A 23,945-nucleotide genomic window follows, 5' to 3' on the forward strand; every position below is an offset into this window, starting at 1 on the left:
AATAAATTACCAGGAAAGTAGAGATGATAAAATAATTTATATTTATGCTTAGCCTTTATAAAGATCAACATTTGTACAGCAACACTTCAGCAGAATATTCCACAAGTCACAAACTTCAGAAAACTGTGCATCATGCATGAGAATAAGAACACAAATATTTCTGGGCTTAAAAGATACAATGACAAAATCAATGTTAAACATTGTATCTCAAAAGGAGGACAGTATGGCCCCCTGTGTGCTACTTAAAGAAATAATTCACTAAAAATTCTCTCATCATTTACTCACTCTCATGCCATCCCAGATTTGTATGACTTTCTTTCTGCAGAGCACAAATGAAGAATATTTCAGCTCTGTAGATCCATTCAGTGTAAGTGAATGGTGACCAGAACTTTGAAGCACATAAAAGCAGCATAAAAGTAATACATACAACTCCAGTGGTTTAATCCATGACTTCAGAATTGGTATGACAGGAGTGGGTGAGAAACAGATCAATATTTAATAATTTTTTGCTATAAATTCTTCTCTCTGCCCAGTAGGTGGAGATATGCATGAAGAATATCACCAAAAACACAAGAAGATCCATGTGAAATTTAAAGTTGAGATTCACTGAGCAGGGAGGAGAATTAATAGTAAAAGTGAAAGCGACTGACACTAGGGGCTGTAGCCTTTAGCTTCCTTGTTTGCGTGCCTGCCTCCCATGCCAGAGACGGCAGTAGACCGGCAGACTCAGTTTGGACGGTGTGGTGGGAAAGATTCAGCGTCAACTGTCGAGCATGCCAGCAATGCTGGCGAAGGTCATTGCTGACATGGAGGATCTTGCTGTAATACATTGATTGATCACTGCCATGGAGACGAAATTCTCTGAGTTGATTACAAAAGTGGGGGACGTCAAGAAACAGACAATTATCTGGAGTCATCAGAGAAGAAATTAGCTGATAACCCACTAGCGGCCAAGACAGACTTGAAGCCGTTTGGGAAAAGTTGGAAGACATTGAGAATCGTAACGGGCAAAACAACTTCCGAATTGTTGGAATTCCTAAGAACGAAGAAGGCCGAGATATGGTGAAATTCCTTGACAAAATCTTCCCGAGTCTGCTCGACATAACAGAACATAAGCTGGAAATCGAGCAAGCTCACAGGGTTCTGGCGCGGAGATCTGTGGAGGGAGACCAATTTTCTGAGATCATCCGATCTTGTGTTACGTGAGGCAAGGAGTAAAGGAAGGCTTTCTTGGAAGAACCATAAAATGTTCAACAAGAGAGAAACATGATCGATTCAAGGAATGTAAGAAACTCTTACTTCAATGGAAGTTTGCTTTTTCACTGATGTTCCTGACCATTGCTTGTAACCCTCAAAATAGAGAGAGCTTGGCGACCCCCCTGTGAAGCTCTGGCAACCCCCAGGTTGGGAACCAATGCTATAGAACGTAAGTATAATTAATCACATCAATCTACCGACACACAACACGATGGCTAGTATTAATTGTAATTTGTCAGAGCAATTATTTTATGTATCGTTGTAATTCCAGAGTTTAGACATGCACCTAAAAATAACCTGCTGGTGGAATCCCCAAACTGCAATCCCCCATGGGAGGTCCATTTAATTGTAGTGCTGTACAATCTGTCTTTTCCCCACATCTTTGTATCTGACAATGAATCAAGATGCTGTTTGAAAAATACTTTCAAATTAATTTAGACAGAATAATATTGAGGAGATAAAATACTGCTGTTTGCATTTGAATCCGCTTTTTTAAACATCTCGGGAATAAACAGAAATAAACATTCAGTCAAATGGGACAACTGACTGTGAGGACTTCATGTTCAATTCTGCCTGTTAGTTTGCGTAATTTATTGCACAGCAGAGTAGTGCTTTTACAGCAGAGACCGGATAGTTCGGCTTCAGAGCAGAGAGGGAACACCGGAGATGGTTTCCAGCTGGCATAGGGGCCGAAAACAAATGTCATTGCTTCTGTTCATGAAGTCCCCATTCATAACCACACCAAGGTAATGCAGCCAGACTGTTCAAGACAATGTCTTACAGGAGCACTGCAACTCCTGGGAGGTTATTGACTGGAACTCCATTGATTGAGTATTGTGTTGGTGACTGCTACACAGAAACTCAGGTGTGTGGGGTGGTACAGCTGGCATGGAGCCCTCTGGAATAAAAAAGTATTGTGGTGGAACTGCATTCCTCTGATGGAATGTCTATTAAACAGCAGGAGGCAGTAATTCCAAACAAAATAATTTTTCAGATGGAAAAGAGCCGGTCTGATAGTAAGGAAAACTGGTCAAGGGCAGAACCCACTAACTCATCTGTACAAAAACAGATGTGTAGAAGCACACTCATAACCATACAAACCCTTGTATCTACACAGCAGTGCCGATTGCTTAAAAAAAACTGCTCGGCAAGTATGGCTTACCCTGAATCTTTTTAAAAAAATGAGCTTATTATAAAAAAATTTAAAACATTCTGAAAAACTGTTTCATCAAATATCTCTGAGTGGATTAGAAACTTAATCTAGGTGTTGTTGTAAAGCTAATATCCTCAGCTTTATGGGTTGCATTAATCATCAATGGTCAACAACATATTTTGCTGATAATTTGTTTATCTTCCTTTTTTTGATGCACAACATATTTTGTTCTGGAGATCTGAGATATAACATTGGATAATTTACCCAAGCAAGTTCACATATTGGCTCATTTTGAAGAAAAGAGCCTAAGGTAAGAGCTGATCTAAAGTTTGTGGCTATTTAAGGCTTATAGAAACTATGATCAGAGCAGACAGAGAAAATGTTTAGATATTTCACTGTGCATCATGCATGTGCATCATGCATTTTGTCCACTTTTGACAAAATAATCTGTCTGTAATTTTGATAATGAGTGTTTTCATATGATATATAACTTAAACTGAGTTCAGTGCTTTTTGAAAAACTTTTATATTCATATATCTACATCAATACCAAAAGGTGGCACTCATTTGCAATGCAGACATAAATGCAAAAAGAGTTCGGCGAAAGTTCAGATTATAAGATTTAAATGGGACCACATATGACTTACTACATTTTAAGCTTAAACTTGGCTGGTATTATCTAATATACAGTAGTCAGGTTGATTCAGTTATATTACATACTATTTTTGACTTGAATTTAACTTGTAATGCTCAAAGATAGAGATGCAGTTGGTTTTAGTTGGCTCTTGCTATTTGTAAATATTTAAATTCAGTTCTGAGCTTGGCTCAATTATTTTTGTCAGTCCTCCTGGATTTTGCGGTCATGCGATCGCAAGTATATATGCAAATATGTATTCTATACATTTTGAATAATTCCTGCATTGTTTCTGAAAAAACAAAAATGTGAATCTGAGGTAATCAGAGTGCTTTTCTTCATGTTTGACAGCAGCAAATGTATGCTCAAATCTTTATGCAGTTGAGACATATCCAACTGCACAGCTGCCATTCTATAATCTCCACAGTAACAGAGTAAGCTGGCATTTCCTCCTCTGTGTCACTGCTTGTCATTAACACTCCATGTATGAACCTGCAAGGACCATGGACATTTGCCATTACGCAATTGTTAAAGCAGAACAGACTGCTTTGCATTCACTATGAATTTCCTTGTCTAAACTTCTGCAGGACCACAGACAGCGCTTGTAGGCCTACATCACAATCTTCATGCACTCTTCAGGAGCAGTCTGTGGTGCTATTTTTGAGTTATTTTGGAGTGCTCACATGCACTGTTGCACTGGAAAATGAGACAGAAAACAGAAACACTGCGTTCATGGCATTTCTATATTCGCTTAAAATTCCATAATTTGGATAGTAAATGTGATTAAACTTTAAAATGCACAATAATCATGGTTATCAGATATAATTATGGTTAGATCAAAACATCATGAACCGGAGATGTAATAATCGCAGTAGACCTAGATTTTTGTTTAACTTTACAGTTTTTAATATAGGTGTAACGATCCCTTGTTGTCTGCCCCGTGTTTTCCGTTTCACTCACCACTGATCACGTTCCATGTCACGTTTTCCTTGTTGTCCGCCCCGTGTTTCACTGTCCTTGTAAAACTACACTTCCTGTGTTTCCCGGTTTCATCACTGCCTGCACTGTGTTATTGTCCGCACCTGTTTGTTATTTTGTCATCTTCGTGTCTGTCTATTTAAACCCTGTTGTTTCCCCTCTCCGTTGTCAATCGTTGTCGTTTCATGTTCGCTGTTCTCATTCCCTGATGTTCCCTCTTGGTCTTCTGATTCCCCTGATGTTTGCTGGATGTTTATTCGTGTTCGTTCTGCCCTTCGTGGATGTTTCCCCAACCTGTGTAGCTCCTTTATGTTCTTCCGTGTTTTAGTTTATTTTCCCATCGTGGACTTTTCTTTTGTTCCTGTGTTTGTTTATTTTGTCTATGCTTGTCAATAAAAGCCACGTGTGGATCCGAATCTCCCGTCTGCCTTCTCCTGATTTCCCAGATCATTACAGAACGATTGACCGCAATGGATCCAGCGGTGCAACAAGCAAACTATCGCCTGCTCTGCCTGCGACAAGAGGACCGACCGGTGGAGGACCATATCGGTGACTTCCTCGAGCTGACGAATGTCTCTGACTTCCCGGACTCAGCCCTGGTATCTTTCTTCCGGGGCAATCTGAACGCCGCACTGAGGGAGCGGTTGCCACCGGCAACGCGCGAATGGACTCTCTGCGGCTTCATGGACTCTCTGCGGCTTCATGGAGGTGACTCTGCTGGTCTGCGGCTCGCCATTAACCGTGGGCGTTGCTGAGGAGGACCATGGCACTTCCTGTCACGCCAGCCCCATCTGTCAGCGAGCTCACCCCCACAACCAGTCGCTTTCCACGAGCCAGCGCGGACCACTTCGTCTGCCCGGAGGAGGAAGAGAAGACGGGCTTCAGCCTCCCGGCCCACGTCTGCCCCGGTCTGCGAGCCAGAGCCCACGCCTGCCCCGGTCTGCGAGCCAGAGCCCACGCCTGCCCCGATCTGCGAGCCAGAGCCCTCGCCAGCCACGGTCAGCGAGCCAGAGCCCTCGCCAGCCACGGTCGGCGAACCTGAGCCCACGTCAGCCACGGTCAGCGAGCCTGATGCCACGTCAGCCACGGTCAGCGAGCCTGACGCCACGCCGACCACGGTCAGCGAGCCTGACACCATGCCAACCACGCACGGTGTTCCAGCATCGCCAGTCTCACCCGCCCGGAGGAAGAGGAGAAGGGGAAAGTCCTCTGCTCTCCGACCTCTGCCTCCCGCAGCTCCGTCCACAGAACCCCCCGTAGCTCGGCCCTCACTGTCCAGCGGACCCAAGCTCATGCATACCACGGCTAAACGGCCAGAAGCCTCACATGTCAGTGAGCCAGTGCCAGAAGCCTCAAATGTCAGAGAGCCAGCGCCTGTAGCCTCGACCGTCCCTGAGCCAGCGCCTGAGGCCTCAACCGTCCCTGAGCCAGCGCCTGTAGCCTCGACCGTCCCAGAGCCAGCGCCTGTAGCCTCGACCGTCCCAGAGCCAGCGCCAGTAGCCATGACCGTCCCAGAGCCAGCGCCAGTAGCCATGACCGTCCAAGAGCCAGCGCCATTAGCCATGACCGTCCAAGAGCCAGTGCCCCTCGAGCCATCCAAGGCTCCACCTCTTGAGCCTCCCAAGCTTTCCTGGGCTCCGCCTCCCGAGCCTCCCAGGGCTCCGCCTTTCAAGTCTCTCGAGCCTCCCAGGGCTCCTCTCGGGCCTCCCAGGGCTCCGCCTCTCAAGTCTCTCGAGTCTTCCAGGGCTCCTCATCCCGAGCCTCCCAGGGCTCCGCCTCTCAAGTCTCTCGAGCCACCCAGGGCTCCCCCCCGAGCCTCCTACGGCTCCGCCTCCCGAGTCTCCTAGGGCTCCGCCTCCCGAGCATCCTGAGCCTCCCACAGCTCCGCCTCCCGAGCCTCCTAGTGCTCCGCCTCCCGAGCATCCTGAGCCTCCCGAGCCTCCTACGGCTCGGCCTCCTGAGCCTCCCGAGCCTTCCTCGGCTCCCCCTCCTGAGCCTTCCTCGGCTCCGCCTCCTGAGCCTCCCACAGCTCTGTCTCCGGAGCCTCCCTCGGCCCCGCCTCCTGAGCCTCCCTCAGCTCCGCCTCCTGAGCCTCCCACGGCTCCACCCCCGGAGCGTCCCTTGGCCCTGCCTACAGAGCCTTCTATGGTTCCACCAACCACGGCTCCGCCTCCGGAGCCTCCCGAGCCTCTCCCGGCTCCGCCTCCGAAACCTCCCTCGGCTCCGCCTTTAGAGCCTTCTACGCCCTCGCCTCCTTTGGCTCCACCTCCTGAACTTCCCTCGGCTCCGCCTCCAGAGCCTCCTTCAGCTCCACCTCCTGAGCCTCACTCGCCTCCGCCTCCAGTGGCTCCCTCGGCTCCGCCTCCCGAGCCTCCCTCGGCTCCGCCTCCGAAGTCCTCCTTGGCTCTGCCTACCATGGATCCGTCTCTTGAGCCACCTTCGTCCCCGTCTCCAGAGCCCGCCACGGCTCAGCCTGCCTCTGCTCTGCCCTCAGTGTCTCCCACGGCTCTGCCTGTCTCTGCTCCGCCCCCAGGGTCTCCTGCGGCCTTGCCTACGCCTCCTTCGGCACCGCCACCCAAGTCTTCGACTGCTCTGCCTCAGAAGTCCTCCTTGGCTCTGCCAGCTCCCCCAGTGGCCACTCCTCCTCCCAGGCCCCCTGAACCGGCCGTTGCCCTATGGCCATCTCCTAGGCCACCTAAACCTGTCCCTGTCCTGTGGCCACTTCCCAGACCTCCTGAACCGGTCCTTGCCTTGTGGCCACCTCCTTGGCCACCCAAACCTGTCCCCATATTGTGGCCGCCTCCCAGACCACCTAAACCTGTCCCTGCCGGTCGACGCCTCCCAGACCACCTAAACCTGTCCCTGCCCGGTTGATACCTCCCTGGCCTCCTAAACCTGTCCCTACCCGGTGGATGCCCCCCAGGCCACCCCAGGCTTGCCTGTCTCACACCCCCATGGACTGCCTGTCGGCCCTCTTGGCCTCCCTGGTCTTCCTATCCGTCCCTTGTGCCTCCGTGGACTGCCTAATTGCCCCTTGTGCCTCCTTGGTCTATCTCTGTGTCTCTTGTGCCCCCTTTGGTCTGTCTGTTCTCCCCCTATTCTAGCCCCTCTCTCCTTGAACATTTGTTTGTTTTGGCTATTTTGTGTTTTCTAGGACCGTCTGGAATCCGGTCCTTTTGAGGGGGGATTATGTAACGATCCCTTGTTGTCTGCCCCGTGTTTTCCATTTCACTCACCACTGATCACGTTCCATGTCACTTTTCCTTGTTGTCCACCCCATGTTTCACTGTCCTTGTAAAACTACACTTCCCATGTTTCCCGGCCCTCATCACTGCCTGCACTGTGTTATTGTCCGCACCTGTTTGTTATTTTGTCATCTTCGTGTCTGTCTATTTAAACCCTGTTGTTGCAAAAAAAAAAAAAAAAAAAAAGCTGCAGCAAATACAGTAATTTTGTGCCACAATAATCAAGAAAAAGGGCTATTAAAACCGGCTAGACTATTTTGTTAATTCCACTCTTTTTGTATTACTGCCCTACAAAGCCTCAATGCAGTAACTACTACAACAATGAAATTGAGAAAAATTGTCAGCTGAATATTATTTATAAAAATCACTGAACCAAACCGATCTGTCATAGGACAGATCATAGTTAAAGACACCGGAATTCAGTCATTACTGGGTTTTAACAAAATGTGCAGTTACTGCTTTTGCTTTGCAGGTGAGAGTAGTAGTTTGAGAAGCAGCTTTTAAGAGCAACATTGCAGACACCAAAACAATAATAAAAAAGTAGATCTGAGAACAATCTGTGTTTTGCCATTGATAAATTACATTTGTAATTACCCCCTCTTGAAAAGCGCCAGCCACGACTGCTACATACTCATGCTACTCATGTAAAACTATTTCTTTAGATGGTTTACCTCTGTCACAGCAAAGACCCTCTTTCCACAGGGAACCACTTTATACCACTTGTCATGCAGCAAGTCCATGTAGCCATCAGACTTGTAGCGGCTGACATATTCAGAAAGGTTTCGGGTAAGAGGAGAGTTCTGGGGCAGCCCAATCCCATAACCTGAAAGCAAAAGGAGATCCAGAGGTCAGTCAGTGGAGGAGAATATAAAAACAACAACCCCAAATCTTGGCAGGCCCCGATTGGTATACAAAGGGATACACAAAAAGCTTGTGAGGCCAAAAGTATACTGTAGAGTTTTGTTAAAGTGTGCATCCACATTTTTGTGTTTGTGTTGATCGCAGTGATACCACTATTATTGCTATGTCAAAGAACCTTGGTATGAACAAGCATGAATCTTTGACACTCTGTGCCAATGCACTGTAGACAGCATGTATGTCATAGTGCTGTCTCTACAGCCAGGCAGCTTGAGAGATATGAGCACAACTTTGACATCCACAAATTTCATCAAAGCCCTTGCCTCACAACAAACCCACACATCACTCTTGGCAAGCAATCCCTCCCCTTCTTTCAGCACACGGCACAACACCCCTTGCATCCTAATAAACTTCTTTATTCTCATACTGAGTTTTTGCCAATGTGTTTTACACAGCTCTCTACAACTAACAAATGTGTGCTTTTAAACTCTGGGGCCACTGCCTGGTTAGTGGAATATGCTTGATGAAATAGATCTAGGCAGTCATAAAACGAAAGCCTTGTGCACTCTGTGTGATATTGGCCATGATTTTGCCTTCTAAGAAAATTTTCGTGAATCGTGAAATATTTATTTAGTCCTAGATCGAAATCTGCAGTCTTTGATCGTTGAGTTTGATATGCTCACTGCCAGCCAATTGATTGCCTTTACGATGAATTTTAGCCTACGAAGTTCTGACAGTGTCAGAAATTTTGGATCACAGTCCTGGAGAATGAAAGCTCTTATGACAGTCGTCTAGTGAAGAGCAGGAGATGTTTAGTTTAAAATGATGTGTTACAATAACTAACCTGGATTGAACTTGATATAACTCACTTATCCAAGTTTTTGTGGACTGAACATGTTAGAAGTTATCAAATTTACAACACGGCAGCTAATTTTACCTTTCGGGTGGGATGGCCCAATATACAGCTGATAATATTGGTGAGAGAAATCAAATTTGCTTTTAAAGCTTGTGAAATGAACTGATGCCTGGCTCCAGCTGTACATCTGCACACCATGAGTACCCACAGGGCTTGCAGCACCTGAAGGAACTGTCCATTTTTGGGCCAGCAGACGTTAACGTGATGGCTCAGTCTTGATCAGCCATCTAATAAAAAGCTGTCTCAGAATTCTTTTTTTTTTAAATAAATAAAAATGAGGAAAGGTTTGGCAGACAGAAGGGAAAATTCCCATGCACACAGCAGGATATAACATCCGGATGAGAGGTGTGGACATGGCTGGGTAACTGCCATGAAACCCATCTACACTGTAACAGCTTTCGCTTATGAAATTACACATGTCAAACATGGCTTTGTTTAAGTTGGGGGTAATTACTACAGCATTGAGGTAAATTCATTGATGAGGCTTAATGTGGGGTGCAATTCTAATTCTTTATATGTAGAATAATTAGCACAACTTTGTGGCCTTTCAAAGAAGGACTTTATAGGCTTTTGTAAGCTAATGTAACTCAATGTTACATGACCAAAGGTGCCCAGATCACAATCCTAATTGTGACAAAATGATTATTGAAAGCAATATGGACAGGGGTTGTTACCTTCAATAGCAAATGGTTTTCCTATAGTAAGGAGTTTGCAGTCTGTATCTATGGACACCTCATAGTCCAGCAGAGCCTTGTCCATGATGAAAGCGTCTAGCTGAGGGGGATCTGTCCTTCAACACACAGGAGAAGATAATCAGACTTAGGCTAATTACAATTATCTTGAAATTGGGTGCTGGTTGATTGACAGTTGATTGAAAAACAGCACAATAGAAAGTAATAACAATGCTGATTAAAGCAAATCAAAACCTCAGCATGAATTATAACACCCAGAAAAGAATAATAATAAAAAGTATAATAATAATTGCCAAATCTGAGGGAAATTCACTAAGAATGAAATGGGGCCGCTGATTGCGTGGTTTATTTGCATGCACTGTCTGTGTTGTTTTAGCACCGATTTACTTAAGCATTAATGCAAATCAGATAATGCCGCAAATGTGGCCAAAATTTATTGCAGCATGCAATTCCAAAAAACTTGTAGGTCAGTTCTGAGTGTTAGAATCTAAGAGTCAAAGAATGACTTAAGGGATTGTTTCAAGCTCCATTTACTCCCATTCAAACGCATCAGAATGCGAGAGACCAGAAACACAATCTCATGTGAAGAAGTTTTGCACTGCGCTGCAGAGTTTATGTTTGGTTATCTCTGAACTGCAAATCTGGATGACTAGATGATTTCTGACCAATAGAAGATCGAAACGTCTCACTCACCTCTTGGCTCCGTTCAAAGAATACATATTTCAAAGCTGTGTTTTTATTGTTGCTGGAAACTCAGTACACTGTATATTCTAAAATGTTTAATATATTATAATTTGTTATTTGTAATTGATTATTTATTAAAACCAGTAACCCTTGCGTGTTACATAATGCACTGGTCTGTTGCGATGTCTGAAATAATTTCACTTCCGCAAAGCGTTGTGTGAGCTGGGCTTTAATGTTAAATACTCACAAAGTAGCACTATTTCAGCACATTTTGCTCTTAGAGAAACTTGTTCACATAGGTTTGTGTGTTGTCGCAAGAACTTACATTTTGGTTTGTGTGGTGAGCAGGGCGGAGCCGAGCAGCGTCTGGGCAGAGCGAGGCCGGTGTGGCACGCAGGTGAAAGTCATTTGCCACTAATCTTCCCAGCCTCATTTTGCCCAGATGTCGCTCGGCTCCACCCTGCTCCCCACAGGTTGTTTTTCATCAAAACCTATTATGCTTTTGGAAGACTTCAGAAGAGGGTAAGCAAATTAATGACTTAATTAATTTTAGGGTGAACTTTTCCTTTAGTGGCAATGCATTCTCATCAACTGACCTCATCTTTCCTCAAGTGACACAGAAAAACGATAAAGTGCAGAGTTCAGGAAAATGTTTAAGGATGAAACTAGGACTGCAACGCTATGTTTTTTTAACATAAAATCTGTCCGGATGCTGGTCGAAAAAAGCCTGCCCCCAAGGACTATAGCTACGATCTCCACTGTACAAATGCTGACTATGTAAGGTGTCTCTTGTGAGTCGAGCGGGGGGAATTTGACATGGGAGAAAAAGTGGCTTTAGTCATGAAAGGCACTACAAAGAAAAATACTGGAGCTTGACTCTGTATCTTTGCGTGTGTTTGTTAGCATATAAGTGTGTGCTTGCTGAGGAGCTATCTGTCGTCTCTGAAGAGATCCTTTGGCTTCATTCAGCAAGTTTAGAGGATTTGACTTGAGAATGACTGCCTCTGCTTACTTCTAAGCTTGGAGTCTGCAGCAGTCCCTGTTCTTTCAGGGATGAATGTAAACAGAGAAAACAGAGGACTGGAGAGTAGACACTTGTAGCTGTCGACTCTTCCCATGCACTTTGTGTAAAAAAAAGGGAGCTATTTGAGACGCATAATTCCTCTTGAATGAAGAATGATTTTAACTGCGCACAAGGACAAAGACTGCACAGCAAAGTCAACAGCTCATGAGGTTCTGAGGACTGATATGTTGCCCTTGTATTTGTGACCCCCTCCTTACTGGATCAAAGATTCTGAGATACAGGAACTAATTCACTACAGTAAAAGTAACGCTAACAGTTGCGGCACTTGTGAAGGGTTCAGGTATTTCCCCTCAATGTAAAGTTTAAATACAGACAAACAATTGGCTGAAATAGTGCTACTCCCTGAATATTTAAAGGTAAAGTTTACACAATTTATAACTCTCTAATTATTTACTCAGCCTCATGTCTACTGCACAGTGTTCTTATCGGACAGGATATCAAAATTTAAGCTGAATAATAATACATTTTGGTCTGTTTCATACCCAAAGCAATCATGGAATAAACCACTTAAATGATGTGGGTGTCATATGAGGGAGGACATATGGGTGAGTAAATGATTAGACAATTATAATTTATGGGTGAATTATTCCTTTAAATTAAGTCATTGTCTTTCTTTTCAGTGCAAACACGCCACATTTCTATATAAATTTGGCTTAATATTATATTTCATCTTATTCACAAATAATTGCCTGCAATTAATGTTGTGCTATAGACAGCTAATTGATGAATGAAAACAAGGCTGCGAGGGATAGAGGTACAGTCTGTACAATGCATACACTGTACAAAGCTTTATAAAGGTCCTAGAATACATCTAATTTTCTCAAGTTGTATTATTTATTTAATTATTTTTGTCTACTGAACATTTTTTTGGAAAGATATACTTTCAATATTTTATCAGCTGAATAATCTACACCAATTTATCAACAAAACAACCCATTGAGGAGACCATAAGTCTATCCCCCACAGCCTCGTTTTTATTCACGTCTTAAAAATGATGCTACCCTGAGGAAGGTCCATTACTGCCCATGGAAAGCAGAAGATGAATGAAATATAATAAAAAAGAGATTCAAAAAGGGCCATACAAAACTGACATGTTACCATCTAATTGGGTTTTTGTTACCCCCTTTAATATGATAAAGATAAAAAAATTATGCCTTTGGGCTCTTTGGTTTTGCCAGCCTGTGTATATCTCCTGCAGCACTGTGCAATTACTAGCACTATTCCAATTTAGCTCTTTTCAAGATGCCTAGTTCCAATAAAACTCTTATTTATTTTCTGTGAGCTGGGGCCTGTGCCCAATACCATTTGATTTCATCATGTTACAAAATATTTCAGTGTGTTGTTTTAAGATAATAGCCTTTTAAATACCACAAATACTCTGCATTGCAAGTATTCACGGGCCGCTTAGAAATTCAGTTTGATAATTTCATTAGATCTACCTCATATTCCCTAATTTTCTGTTGTTATCTGGACTTTCCAACATCTGTACGCTCAAGTGCTTGTTATCTCTTCGGACTCTCTCCTGGATTTAACTTACTTGAGTGTAGAAACTCCATCTGGAGTGGTGGGCTTGTTGAAGCGCCTTATGTACTCGTGCATCTCAGGGAAGCTCTTCTTCACGTAGTCCTCAGCACTGCTCTCTCGAACTGTGCCGAAGCGAAACCCCAGAGATGGGTGATGGAGCTTGAAAAGATAAATGAAACAGGGATTGATTGTGTAAAAACAGTTTCTGAAAAGACTCCGATAAACACTTAGACATAGTAAAGCACATCATAAGGTAGGTGATAAAGAAAACATTATATTGTATTAGTCGATAACAACACACACACAAACACACACACACGCACGCACGCACGCACGCACGCACGCACGCACGACGCATAAAAATGTAATGAAATAATAATGAATATCATTATATTATTATAATATAACTTATAACTTTACTTTTTTACTTGAACAGTTATTAAAACAACTTTATCAATAAATAACCAATTATTAAAAAAATATTTTATCTGCTTGCTATTATTTTTAAATCCAAGCAAAATAAATTGGACTCCTCTCTTTTCGATTAGATTCGGAAGCAAACCACTTTATCACACATTTGTTTCATATTTAGCTTTACGTTTGATACCTTTTTGGCGACTATAAAGCCTATGAGATTTGAATGTGTGGTTGATGAAGGTGTTATCTAATATTACTATTTGATATTATTCATATTAGCTCTTCCTCATTTTTGGTATAAATTTCAAGTAAATGCTTACTGTGCCCTCCCTACCATGTGGTGACGTGGCATTTGACATTACTGTTATACAAACAAAACAAAAACATTTGTACCAATTCACACATTTCTACCTGTCAACACTATAAAAAATTACTTTCTTACTGAGCATTATTGTCTTGTTTTCCAGTAAAGATATATCAATATAAACATTCTTATAATAAGATCAATTTACTTGTGAGTGAAAATGGCATAAGATATTTTGCCTTTTTTTTTTTTTTTTTTTACTAATAATATGTAGAAATATTTCTGCTTATAAAAAGAAAATAGTTTTTTTTTCTTCTTACCCTATTGGTATTGTCATTTTGCTTTTCAAGTCATTTTTATTTTTAAGTTTTTTTTTTTATATCTTTACAAAATTATATCGATATTTCTGTATTTTTTTCAGTAAATTATCTAAAATCATTAAAACAAGTTAGATTAACTTGAGTAGCAAAACTGCATATGATATTTAGATGTTGAATTATGATACATTTCCTGTATTTCTGCTCAATTTTTTCTCCTGTTTTGAGCTTAAATCTGACAAAAGTTTGTGAAGGTTATGATTAAAACAAGAAAAAATTGGCGAATGAGCTAAGAAAAATAAACTTAATTCAACATATACTGTATGCTCTAAAAACAAGTCTAATCATTTTACACTTGTTTTCTTAAGGAAAACAAGACCCCTAGAGTCATTTACTTGAAAATGCAGAGTTCTACCTTGACATCGTGAATCCCTGACACCTCTTCAAACGTCTTCTCCCCCACCATGACAGCTGCTAGGTTGGCTGTGTAACTGGACAACACCAAGAGGCAAAAAATGGCCCAAAGGTTCATGAGAAACCGGCCTGTCCAGCACTTTGGAATTTTACTTGCGACTGTCCGGCCAAACAGAATTGCGTAGCAGAGGTTCAGAGCAGATGAATATGAGAAGACCCTGATGCGGTTGCGTCCGTGCGGCGTCATGCCAAATGGACTATTCCACTCGTACAGGGTAATGAAAAGCGCTGTGATATGCAATGCCACAAAGATGCCCACCCACATGGACCAGTGGAGGGGCCACATGAATGCCCCGATGGGTGCAGCTGTGTCCTTGCTGCGCACCAGGATCCCCAGACTGGTGGAGAAGAAGGGGCTTGTGAAGTCTATCACTCTACTACGAGCTGAATTGATGCTAAAGCTGGTGACGGCCATATCAGCCATACCACTGAGAAGGTCACCCACCAGCCCAGTCCATCTACCACCTTTCCAGGCCCCATACTTCCCATCACCCACGATGTACAGATCAAACTCAAAGTTCATGTCCTCTGCTAACTTCTCCAGCAGGTCAATGCAATATCCATAGCAGCATTTACGGATGTCCGTTGGCAGTGAGCTGCTGTTGGTTTGTTCCAGCTCTCTGAACAGCTGGTTGAGGACTTCAGAGCTGTTGGTTTGGGGGTCAAGGCACATCTGACCTGCCGGACACTGGCCTTCATCATCCACCTCCCGTGTGAACACAAACGGGTGCTCGACCAAAGTCACCACCCGCAATCTGCTGCCTGCCACTGGAAGCCCTGCTTGCCAGCGGCCACTTGGCCGGATCCCTGGGCCCTCCTCCCAGTGGTGCTTGGTCATGCCTGGCCACAGGCCCTGTTCCTCCACTTCCAGCTGGCCCGACTGCCAGCTTGCCACGGTCACCCAACTGGGCTGGCCTAGAGGGTCCCGCTGTAGACTCCAGATGTGGAAACGTTGGGAGGTAAGGACCCTGGAGAGGGAGCGATGTACTAGCACTGGGCCTGACAACCCTGTGAATGAAGTGTTTGACAAAAACCTGTGCAGAGCAGGGACAAGAGCATTGTGGGGAGATTTAATATGCTTTCAGCAAAAGCATAGACAGTGATGAGATGATAGAAGTGCCTGAATCTCAAGGGAACTGAATCCTACAGGACCAAGAGGAGGTGAGCCTTTTAAACTAGTGTAAGGTATAAATGTCCTGCGTTCACTCAAAAACTATTTCAGTCTATTTTTAACATTTATGCATTTCAATTTTGACATATTTCCCAAAAAACTGAATTGAGTAATCTTTAAAAATACCTCCATTGTTATAATTTAAGCATAAATGTCAAGTATTTAATGAAATACACAATGCTTAATTCATAATATTTACAGTAGTATAATAGATTCAGTTAAGAGAATACATTTTACTATGAAATAGAAAGAATAATAACAAATGTAGCATGCAATGAAAATAAAAAGCACTGCTTAGCAATTTCTATGGCAAGGTATTATTGAACTTTTAATTGTACAGAGGAAAACAATTTCAATCTAATTTAAAGCTTTACACAGTTTGTTGTATAATACATTTCCATAAAACTGAACGGCATAGTATTTAAATATTGTACATATTATGAATTAAGCATTTCAATCCTTAAAACTAAACATGAACATTTATGCTATTTGTGGTCATAAATTATATAACGTTTAATTAATATGGTCTATTTAATATCTAAAAAATGAAACTGTATATTGTACTTAATAGTCAAAGAGGAGATATGCTATCAAAGGAAATTAAGTATTTAATCAATTTTATGATATATATGTACCTTTAAACTAAATCTGATTCATATATTTTAAACATGTGTTGTTAATTCATTAATTAAACACTTTTCATTTAAATAAAAATATTTTTGAGTGTAATTGGATAACACACACACTAAGGGTGTTGATTAATTGTTTATAATTGTATGGCTATGAAGTAGTTCCAGTTTTATTGACCACATTTCAGTAGTATATCTCCTGACAACTTTATTTTTGAATTCTTTTGAACTAGTAACAGTGGCAGTTGGTAATGATGGATACATTAAGGGGCAGGATGAAAGGAAATAAAGAACAAAATCCAGATATATACTTAAAATGTGATAATAATATACTAGCTTAAGCAATGTTTATAAACAAATACACTAAAATTGGCAAACTTTTGTAGGAAATCTTTCATTTAAATATGGCATTATATTTGAAACAGGGTTGGGGACAGCACCAAAACATGCATTTTCTACCATCAAACACAAATAATATACTAAAATATTTATCTTGAGACACAATAAAAAAGTCTAGATCTGTCTTTTTGCAAACTGACTACGGACATTTAAAATAGTTGTGTGAAATTAGTTTTTCCTAGAAATACACTTTTCCTAGAATTTTTTCCTAGAAAATAGTTTTGTAGACAAAATACAATTGTGCCACCATATTAAATGATTTCATTATAAAACTAAAATGTAATAAAATAATTGTTGTCATTGGTGTGTGAATGTGTGTGTGAATGGGCATAGGGTGACTACTTTGAAGATGCTATAATATAGCACAGTTTTGATTTATTTTGGATTTTGTTTAGTCACAAAATAATTCCCATATTTCCATTTATGTTATTCCATAGTTTTGATGACTTTCCTATTATTCTAAAATGTGAAGAAAAAAAAGAAAATTTATATATATATATTTATATATATATATATATATATATATATAATAAAGAATGAGTAAGTGTTTCAAAACTTTTGACCGGTAGTGTACATCCCAGGGACAGAAATATCCCTGCAATCTGAGAATCACCCACATGCAGTCAGGACCATCACTTAATTTCACAGAGGCCCTTAAAGTCGCCTACAGCTTGCTCACTGGGGTTATTAATACAATTATCATTTAATTATTTTTAAACACTATTAAAAATCGTATTTTATCTAAATTACACAATGATGATTAATCGAATTTATAGACATTACAGTTTTATCGTCTGTTAATGCTGATATTCTGTAAAGCTGCTTTGAAACGATGCGTGTTGTGAAAGGCGCTATACAAATAAAATTGACTTGACTTGACTTGACTTGACTTAAAATGGTCATATAGTCTGAGTAATTGACTCCTAACCACTGAATTATTGAAAAATATATGCACACCCAAGGTGTAAATAATTATTTCTTACTTAATCAACATCACCTGATTTTCACAGGTACCTGGAAATGTTTTACCTCAATTTCTGACACAATAGTTTTTTTCTTCTCACAGCTAGAAAAAGGAATCAGTGAACAGAAGGATATATAGATCACTCTTGAGTCTTGATTCATCTTAAAGTTCAGAGATTTTCTTCAAAGTCACAAGGATGGAAGGGTAGGATTATGACACAGAAACCCATCCAGAGGCTGAATAATTACATATTTAGCCTCTCCTGAAAGCAATATCTTACATTTGACAGCCAATGTCTTTAACTATTAGGCTACCACAACCTTGTGTTAACTACAGTATCATTGGAATGTAAAAAAACAAATAAAAAAAGTAAAGCATCGTTTATAGATAAATAACCCTCCATGTAGCTCTAGATATTATATTCTTGGGCTGCTCTGCATAGATCACTTAATTGTCATTCCTTGCTCTTGCCTAGCCACACTGCTTTTATGGCTGAATATATGCCATGAATTAGTTAGATGATCGATTTTCATCAATAAATCAGCTGAGGATGTAGAACAGTCAAAGGGCTAGTGGGCAATGTCTGGGACACAGAGGGAGGATGAAAAATCCCCAGTGTAAGAGGCTTGTGATGTGTGGCTAAATGAGACCATAAAGGATATGCACTCTGTGCGACCATAACTGCACACTTCCATTAAAACAGAGCAGAACAGAGAAAATAAAAGGGGTAAATTGATTGCACAGATCATTAATTTCTTCTGATGGCCTGAAGCATGACCCCTTGAGAACACTTGGTTTGGTGTGAGAGCAAAAGTTAAAAATCAGGATAATATGTTGACCATTACAAAAGCCGATTCTCTTCCTGAATATGCTATTGTTGTGATTACTATTAAACTCTGATAATGCATTAGCAGCTCTGTGGAACAATAATTGTTTTGAGGTGATTTGTGTTTTCAGATTTGAACAGAGAATGCAATGCACAGTCCTATTACCTGTGCTCCTGTGATATACCCTCATTTTGCAGAGCAAAACATTTCTTAACATGGGAGCGAGGGGCATTTCAGACTGTGAGGGTAATATTAAAGATTACATCACTGCATTCTGTCCAGTGGGAAATCTCAGGGTTCCTCTGTCTCATATTTTATCATTTCATAAAAAGTTTACTTATCTGAGCAAAGACTTATACAACAACAGCACTTTAATCTTACATCTGAAGGTAGTTTTATACTTTTACTTTTATAGATTACACCACAGAAAATCTCATTTGTGGAAGAGAGCAGATAGTAAGGTTTCCTCCTGTCTTCGGTGATACGTTTTTCAGTATCGTGGATAGGGACTTGATCACAACCTGAGTGAACTTCTCCACAGCAGTGTCTCTTCAATTCGTTTTTTAGTTCTATATCTTTTAATTTCTCTCAGGTTATTGCGTTTAGTGAGACACGGTCCCTCGGGGTGTACAAAACCGATCCAATAGACACATAGGCTCGGTTTAGTGATAATATAGTGAGCTCAGCTGCCTATGTAGGCAGCATTTTAAGGGATCATCGGAACACTGCAGATGTGAAGACTGTTTGAGAAGGCAGACAACCTGATTATGCTATCTTGTACCATCTTTTGGGCAAATCCTAAAGCAACATCCCATCCATGATGGTGGACAAAGCAAGAGAAATGTCGATTATAAATGCACTTGGGCTATCCACCTTTTTCACAGGCAGCAAAATTACACATTATGCTTTGATAACAATCACACACACATTTACATGATAAGTTACTGGACTCTAGCACTCACTGCACGCACCCTGTATGTGTGTGTGGGTGTGTGAAAGAGAGAGAGACACAGACAGCGTGCAGAGAGAGAGAGAATCCATGAATATTATGCGCTAGGTTTTATTGTGTTTCTTGTTGTGGACTTAAATATGAAAACAGCCAAATCCAGGACATTTAGGGAATCTAGAAATCTGACCAGATGCTTTATTAAGGTTCGAAAAAGAGGGCATTTCTGTGAAAGAGGCTTATGGTCATCATAGGTTCCATTTAAAAATCTTCTGATTTATGGCATTACTTCTGCATTAACATGTGTATGCTTCTCACGCACTCTGCCAACAAAAACTCTGTCTCTACCTCATTCACATACAATCACAGCGCGACATGAGATATGAACCTCGTAAAGACGATTAATAAAAATCAACAACAAGGAGTTTGGTTTAAATGGAGCTTGGATGTCATTTGGAATTGTCTAACAATGTTTTAAAAAATAGGCAAGTGGAGGCCTGGGTAGCTCAGCGAGTATTGATGCTGACTACCACCCCTGGAGTCACAAGCTTGAATCCAGGGTGTGCTGAGTGACTCAAGCCAGGTCTCCAAAGCAAACAAATTGGCCCGATTGCTAGGGAGGGTAGAGTCACATGGGGTCAAGTCTCTTTGTGGTTGCGATTAGTGGTTCTCGATTGGGCACATGGTAATTTGTGCGTGGATTGCGGAGAGTAGCATGAGGCTCCATGTGCTGTGAGTCTCCGCAGTGTCATGCACAATGAGCCACGTGATCAGATGTGCTGATTGACTGTCTCAGAAGTGGAGGCAACAGAAACATGTCCTCCACCATCCAGACTGAGGTGAGTAACCGCTCCACCATAAGGACCTAGCAAATAGTGAGAACTGGGCTTTCCAAATTGTGGAGAAAATGGGATAAAAAAACCAAAACAAATAGGCAAGTGACAGATAATTAGTTTAATGCAACCTCTACTTATTACATCTGGTTTGACTCAAAATGTTTCAGCATTGGCAGCTTTTGTGGGGCTTATTGTTGTGACATTCATTTTACAGTAGTTTTTAAGCTGCCTGTAGTTGTTATAACAGCACAGATTCATCCAGAACTTCTGCTGTTCGCAATCACCAGTAATGTTAGTGTAGATGATTACAACAACTAAGCAGAAGTGTGAAGCATTCGAGAGGAAGTCTCTTGCCGTAATGGCGCCGCCCATGGAGAAGTCAGGAAAAAGGTGGAGACTTCTTTTCCCTAATATTTGGGCACGCCATGTACATGTACGCTTAGTAAATTATCATTCCATTAGCTTAGTAATATGTTAACACCAATTGTCGAGTGTCCTTTGTGCTTCATGTTATGAAGCACTGTTTGAATGGTGATTTGCAGCCTGCTCTACAGGTAATTCCAAAACTTAGTGAGCTGCCTTGCTGTCTCCAGCTTACATAGGCAGCTGTCTTCAATGGCAATATGAAATGATGCCCGATTAGAGAGTGAGTTGGAACGTTACAAATCATTCAAACAGCGTTTCTCATGTGCAGCGCACAAAAAACACTCAACTTACAACTGATTTCAATACAGGTGACACAATCTTCTAATGAGTATAAATACATGCAGCACACACACATTTTGGGTACATTTTATGCAAATTTTGCATAATATTAAACTGTTATTTATCGATACTTTGCAGTGTTGAATGGAATTTAAGCATATTTATAATCTTAATTTCTCTTACTTCGTCCGGCATCTTGGATTTATTTTTCCGCCAAGCTCATCATGGTACATACTGTGATAGCTTACCTGGGAAGGATACACACGATGCTACCTTAAATTTTGGCAAAAACAAGATATCTTAGGAGTCTGCATAATTAATATACCTAACTTTTGGAACAGCCTTCACATCAGGAGCACACCTTTGATGTCTTAAAATGCTGCCTCCGGAGGACGCTCACTAGGTTTGGAACAGACCCATAGTAAAGTGTTCCAAATCAGTTAATGAGGTTCCATTTCCATTAGAATGCTGCCTAGACAGCAAGGCAGCTTACTATGTTTTGGTAGAGTGACCATATTATGGTTTTCCAAAAAGAGGAGGGGGGAATTGGGGTGGGGTGGGATAATAGGGTTCAAAACAGTGTGACTATGAACGCAAACTTTAATACAGAGAAAACGACACTCTATTAGCATAACATAAATATCTATAAATAAATGAAAATTTCCAACATTAAATATCCATGTCCTAAAATAAACTATTTGTTTAATTTTGTATATGAGTGTACTTTCATTTACTATTACTATTATTTTAAATGGCCATGAAAAATGAAGCAATCTGGTCACAAAAATTTGTTAGTTAATTTACCTGATGAACTTTCACCTTTTGCTGAACCTTTATGTTTCGCAGAGCTAATGGGTACTTCTAAACCACCTTTATTAGCAAATGACACATAAGTGCCAGCTTTACTTGTCATACACTCTGCTTCCCATAGATCTCGAACTGGATGAAAGCATGCAAATTTTTTGTGCAAATATTCTGTAAATTTGCTCTTTCATTTGGGCATTATTTCCACTCAGCAGCCATTTGCTGTTACTGTCAAGCAACTGTTGAATTGCCAAACACAACAGTGCTACGCGCATTCGCAGAGAGATTGACAAGCAGGAATTTGGCCAATAGTTGCTGCAAGCCTCTTATAAATCGACCAATTGGTGTGCGAGAAGGTGGGACTTACAAAGAGAGGTTAAAGCAATGCAAATATGCACGCACACACAATGAAGTATTAGACCAGATGCACATCATAATGTAACTAAAGCTGAATCCCGGACATTTTTGAAAATTTTGAAATCCCGGCCGGATGTTTTTTTAAGGTCCGTAAAAGAGGACGTATGGTCACCCTAGTTTTGGGACAGAGCTAATGTCACAACCCTCCCAGAGCCTTCTCTCCTGGCTCAAAGATAACAATGCATCAATCTGAGAGGCAGTGGACAGGAGGCTCTGTGAGCTCTTGACATTGAACTGGACACTGGCATTTAAGACAGAGCAGGATCTAGGCAGCTTGAATACAGAAAGACTCCTTGTCTTGTTTTTTAGAAGTCAGAGAGTGAAAAAGAGGACATGTGTTGCCCAGAGGAGAATTTTATTGGTTGCTCTGTCATAACTCAGGAGATTAAATTGAGTTCTCAGTAAACTTTATTTAACCCTCAACTTTGTCTGAACGTTTCTCTTAAAATTCCTTAGGCGAAATAAAAATAGATACACTAGAGACAATCTAGAGGATACACATGTAAGGTCTGTTTCTTAGGAGAAAAAATGTAAGCAGGAGGCCCTTATAAATAGTTTTTCTTTTGTAGAATGCAAAAGTACATTTGTGGCAGAATGTTGTCATCATTCACGTTCATGGTATCATTTTTTCTTTCTCTCAATTTGCTCTGCATTTAATGTCATTGCTGTCTAGGAGAAATAATTGAGATATGAAACAGACAGAGATGGGACCAAGTCACACATGTGCAAGTCTCAAGTAAGTCTCAAGTCTTAACCTTCAAGTCTCAAGTAAGTCCCAAGTAATTTTTTCTTGGGCAAGTCAAGTCCAAGTCAAGTCACAGGCTATGTCAAGTCAAGTCCAAGTCAAGTCACCTTATTATTGTAATTTTACCTGCAGAATCTGATCATAATAAAGTGAAAAGACAAGATATAAGTAACTGTCAGTAAATTACAATACTCATGTTCAGTAAAATACATCATGGAATCAAACAAAATTGTAACTTCATAAAATTATTTATTTTTCACTTCTGCCAACAGTGTTTGAAATGTTTTAAATTTTCAACATTGAGTCCATAAAACATATAACAGCTTAACATCCAACAGACTCCTCTCTGAACACCTCCCTCTCTCTCTCTCAAACACAGTTACATACATTAAACTTTGTTACATTTCTCCTCTCTCTCTCACACACACACACTCTCTCTCACACTCTCTCTCTCTCTCACACACTCTCTCTCTCTCTCTCTCACCCTCTCTCACACACTCTCTCTCTCTCACACACCCACTCACACACACTCTCTCTCCCACACCCACACTCACTCACTCACTCTCGCGCTCGCGCTCACACACACACACACACACACACACACACACACACACACACACACACACTCACTCTCTGACACACTCTCTCACTCCCACACCCACACACTCACTCTCACACACACACACACACACACACACACACTCACTCTCGCGCTCTCACACTCCCACACACACACACACACACACACACACTCAGAGTATATCCATAAGCCTATTTTTGCAATGTCTGTGAGTGGGAAACGTTGAGGTACCAGCGCGCGTGAACGTCATGGCAACGTACAAAACAAAGTACCTCGCGCGGGAAACACTTAAATGCGCGTAACTAACGTAAATCAAGCAGGCTAGTATGCAGCATAAGCCACGAAGTGTTGGCGAAATAAAAAATTAATGGACAGATTTTTTTTTT

At 41.4% G+C, this 23,945-nt stretch overlaps 1 protein-coding gene across 1 annotated transcript in view; it reads right to left on the bottom strand.

Annotated features, from left to right (window-relative positions):
* The window catches only part of LOC127644758 (glutamate receptor ionotropic, NMDA 3B-like), a 58,187-nt gene that overhangs the window by 10,779 nt on the left and 23,463 nt on the right, over positions 1-23,945 (bottom strand). The window contains exons 3-6 of the mRNA XM_052128126.1: positions 14,478-15,570; positions 13,038-13,183; positions 9,715-9,830; positions 7,938-8,089 (exon numbers count right to left, since the gene is read on the bottom strand). Coding sequence (XP_051984086.1) covers positions 7,938-8,089; positions 9,715-9,830; positions 13,038-13,183; positions 14,478-15,570 — 1,507 coding nt within the window. The remainder of the gene's footprint in view (positions 1-7,937; positions 8,090-9,714; positions 9,831-13,037; positions 13,184-14,477; positions 15,571-23,945) is intronic.

Source organism: Xyrauchen texanus, chromosome 6 (genome assembly GCF_025860055.1).
Source record: "Xyrauchen texanus isolate HMW12.3.18 chromosome 6, RBS_HiC_50CHRs, whole genome shotgun sequence".
Taxonomy (NCBI): Eukaryota; Metazoa; Chordata; class Actinopteri; order Cypriniformes; family Catostomidae; genus Xyrauchen; species Xyrauchen texanus.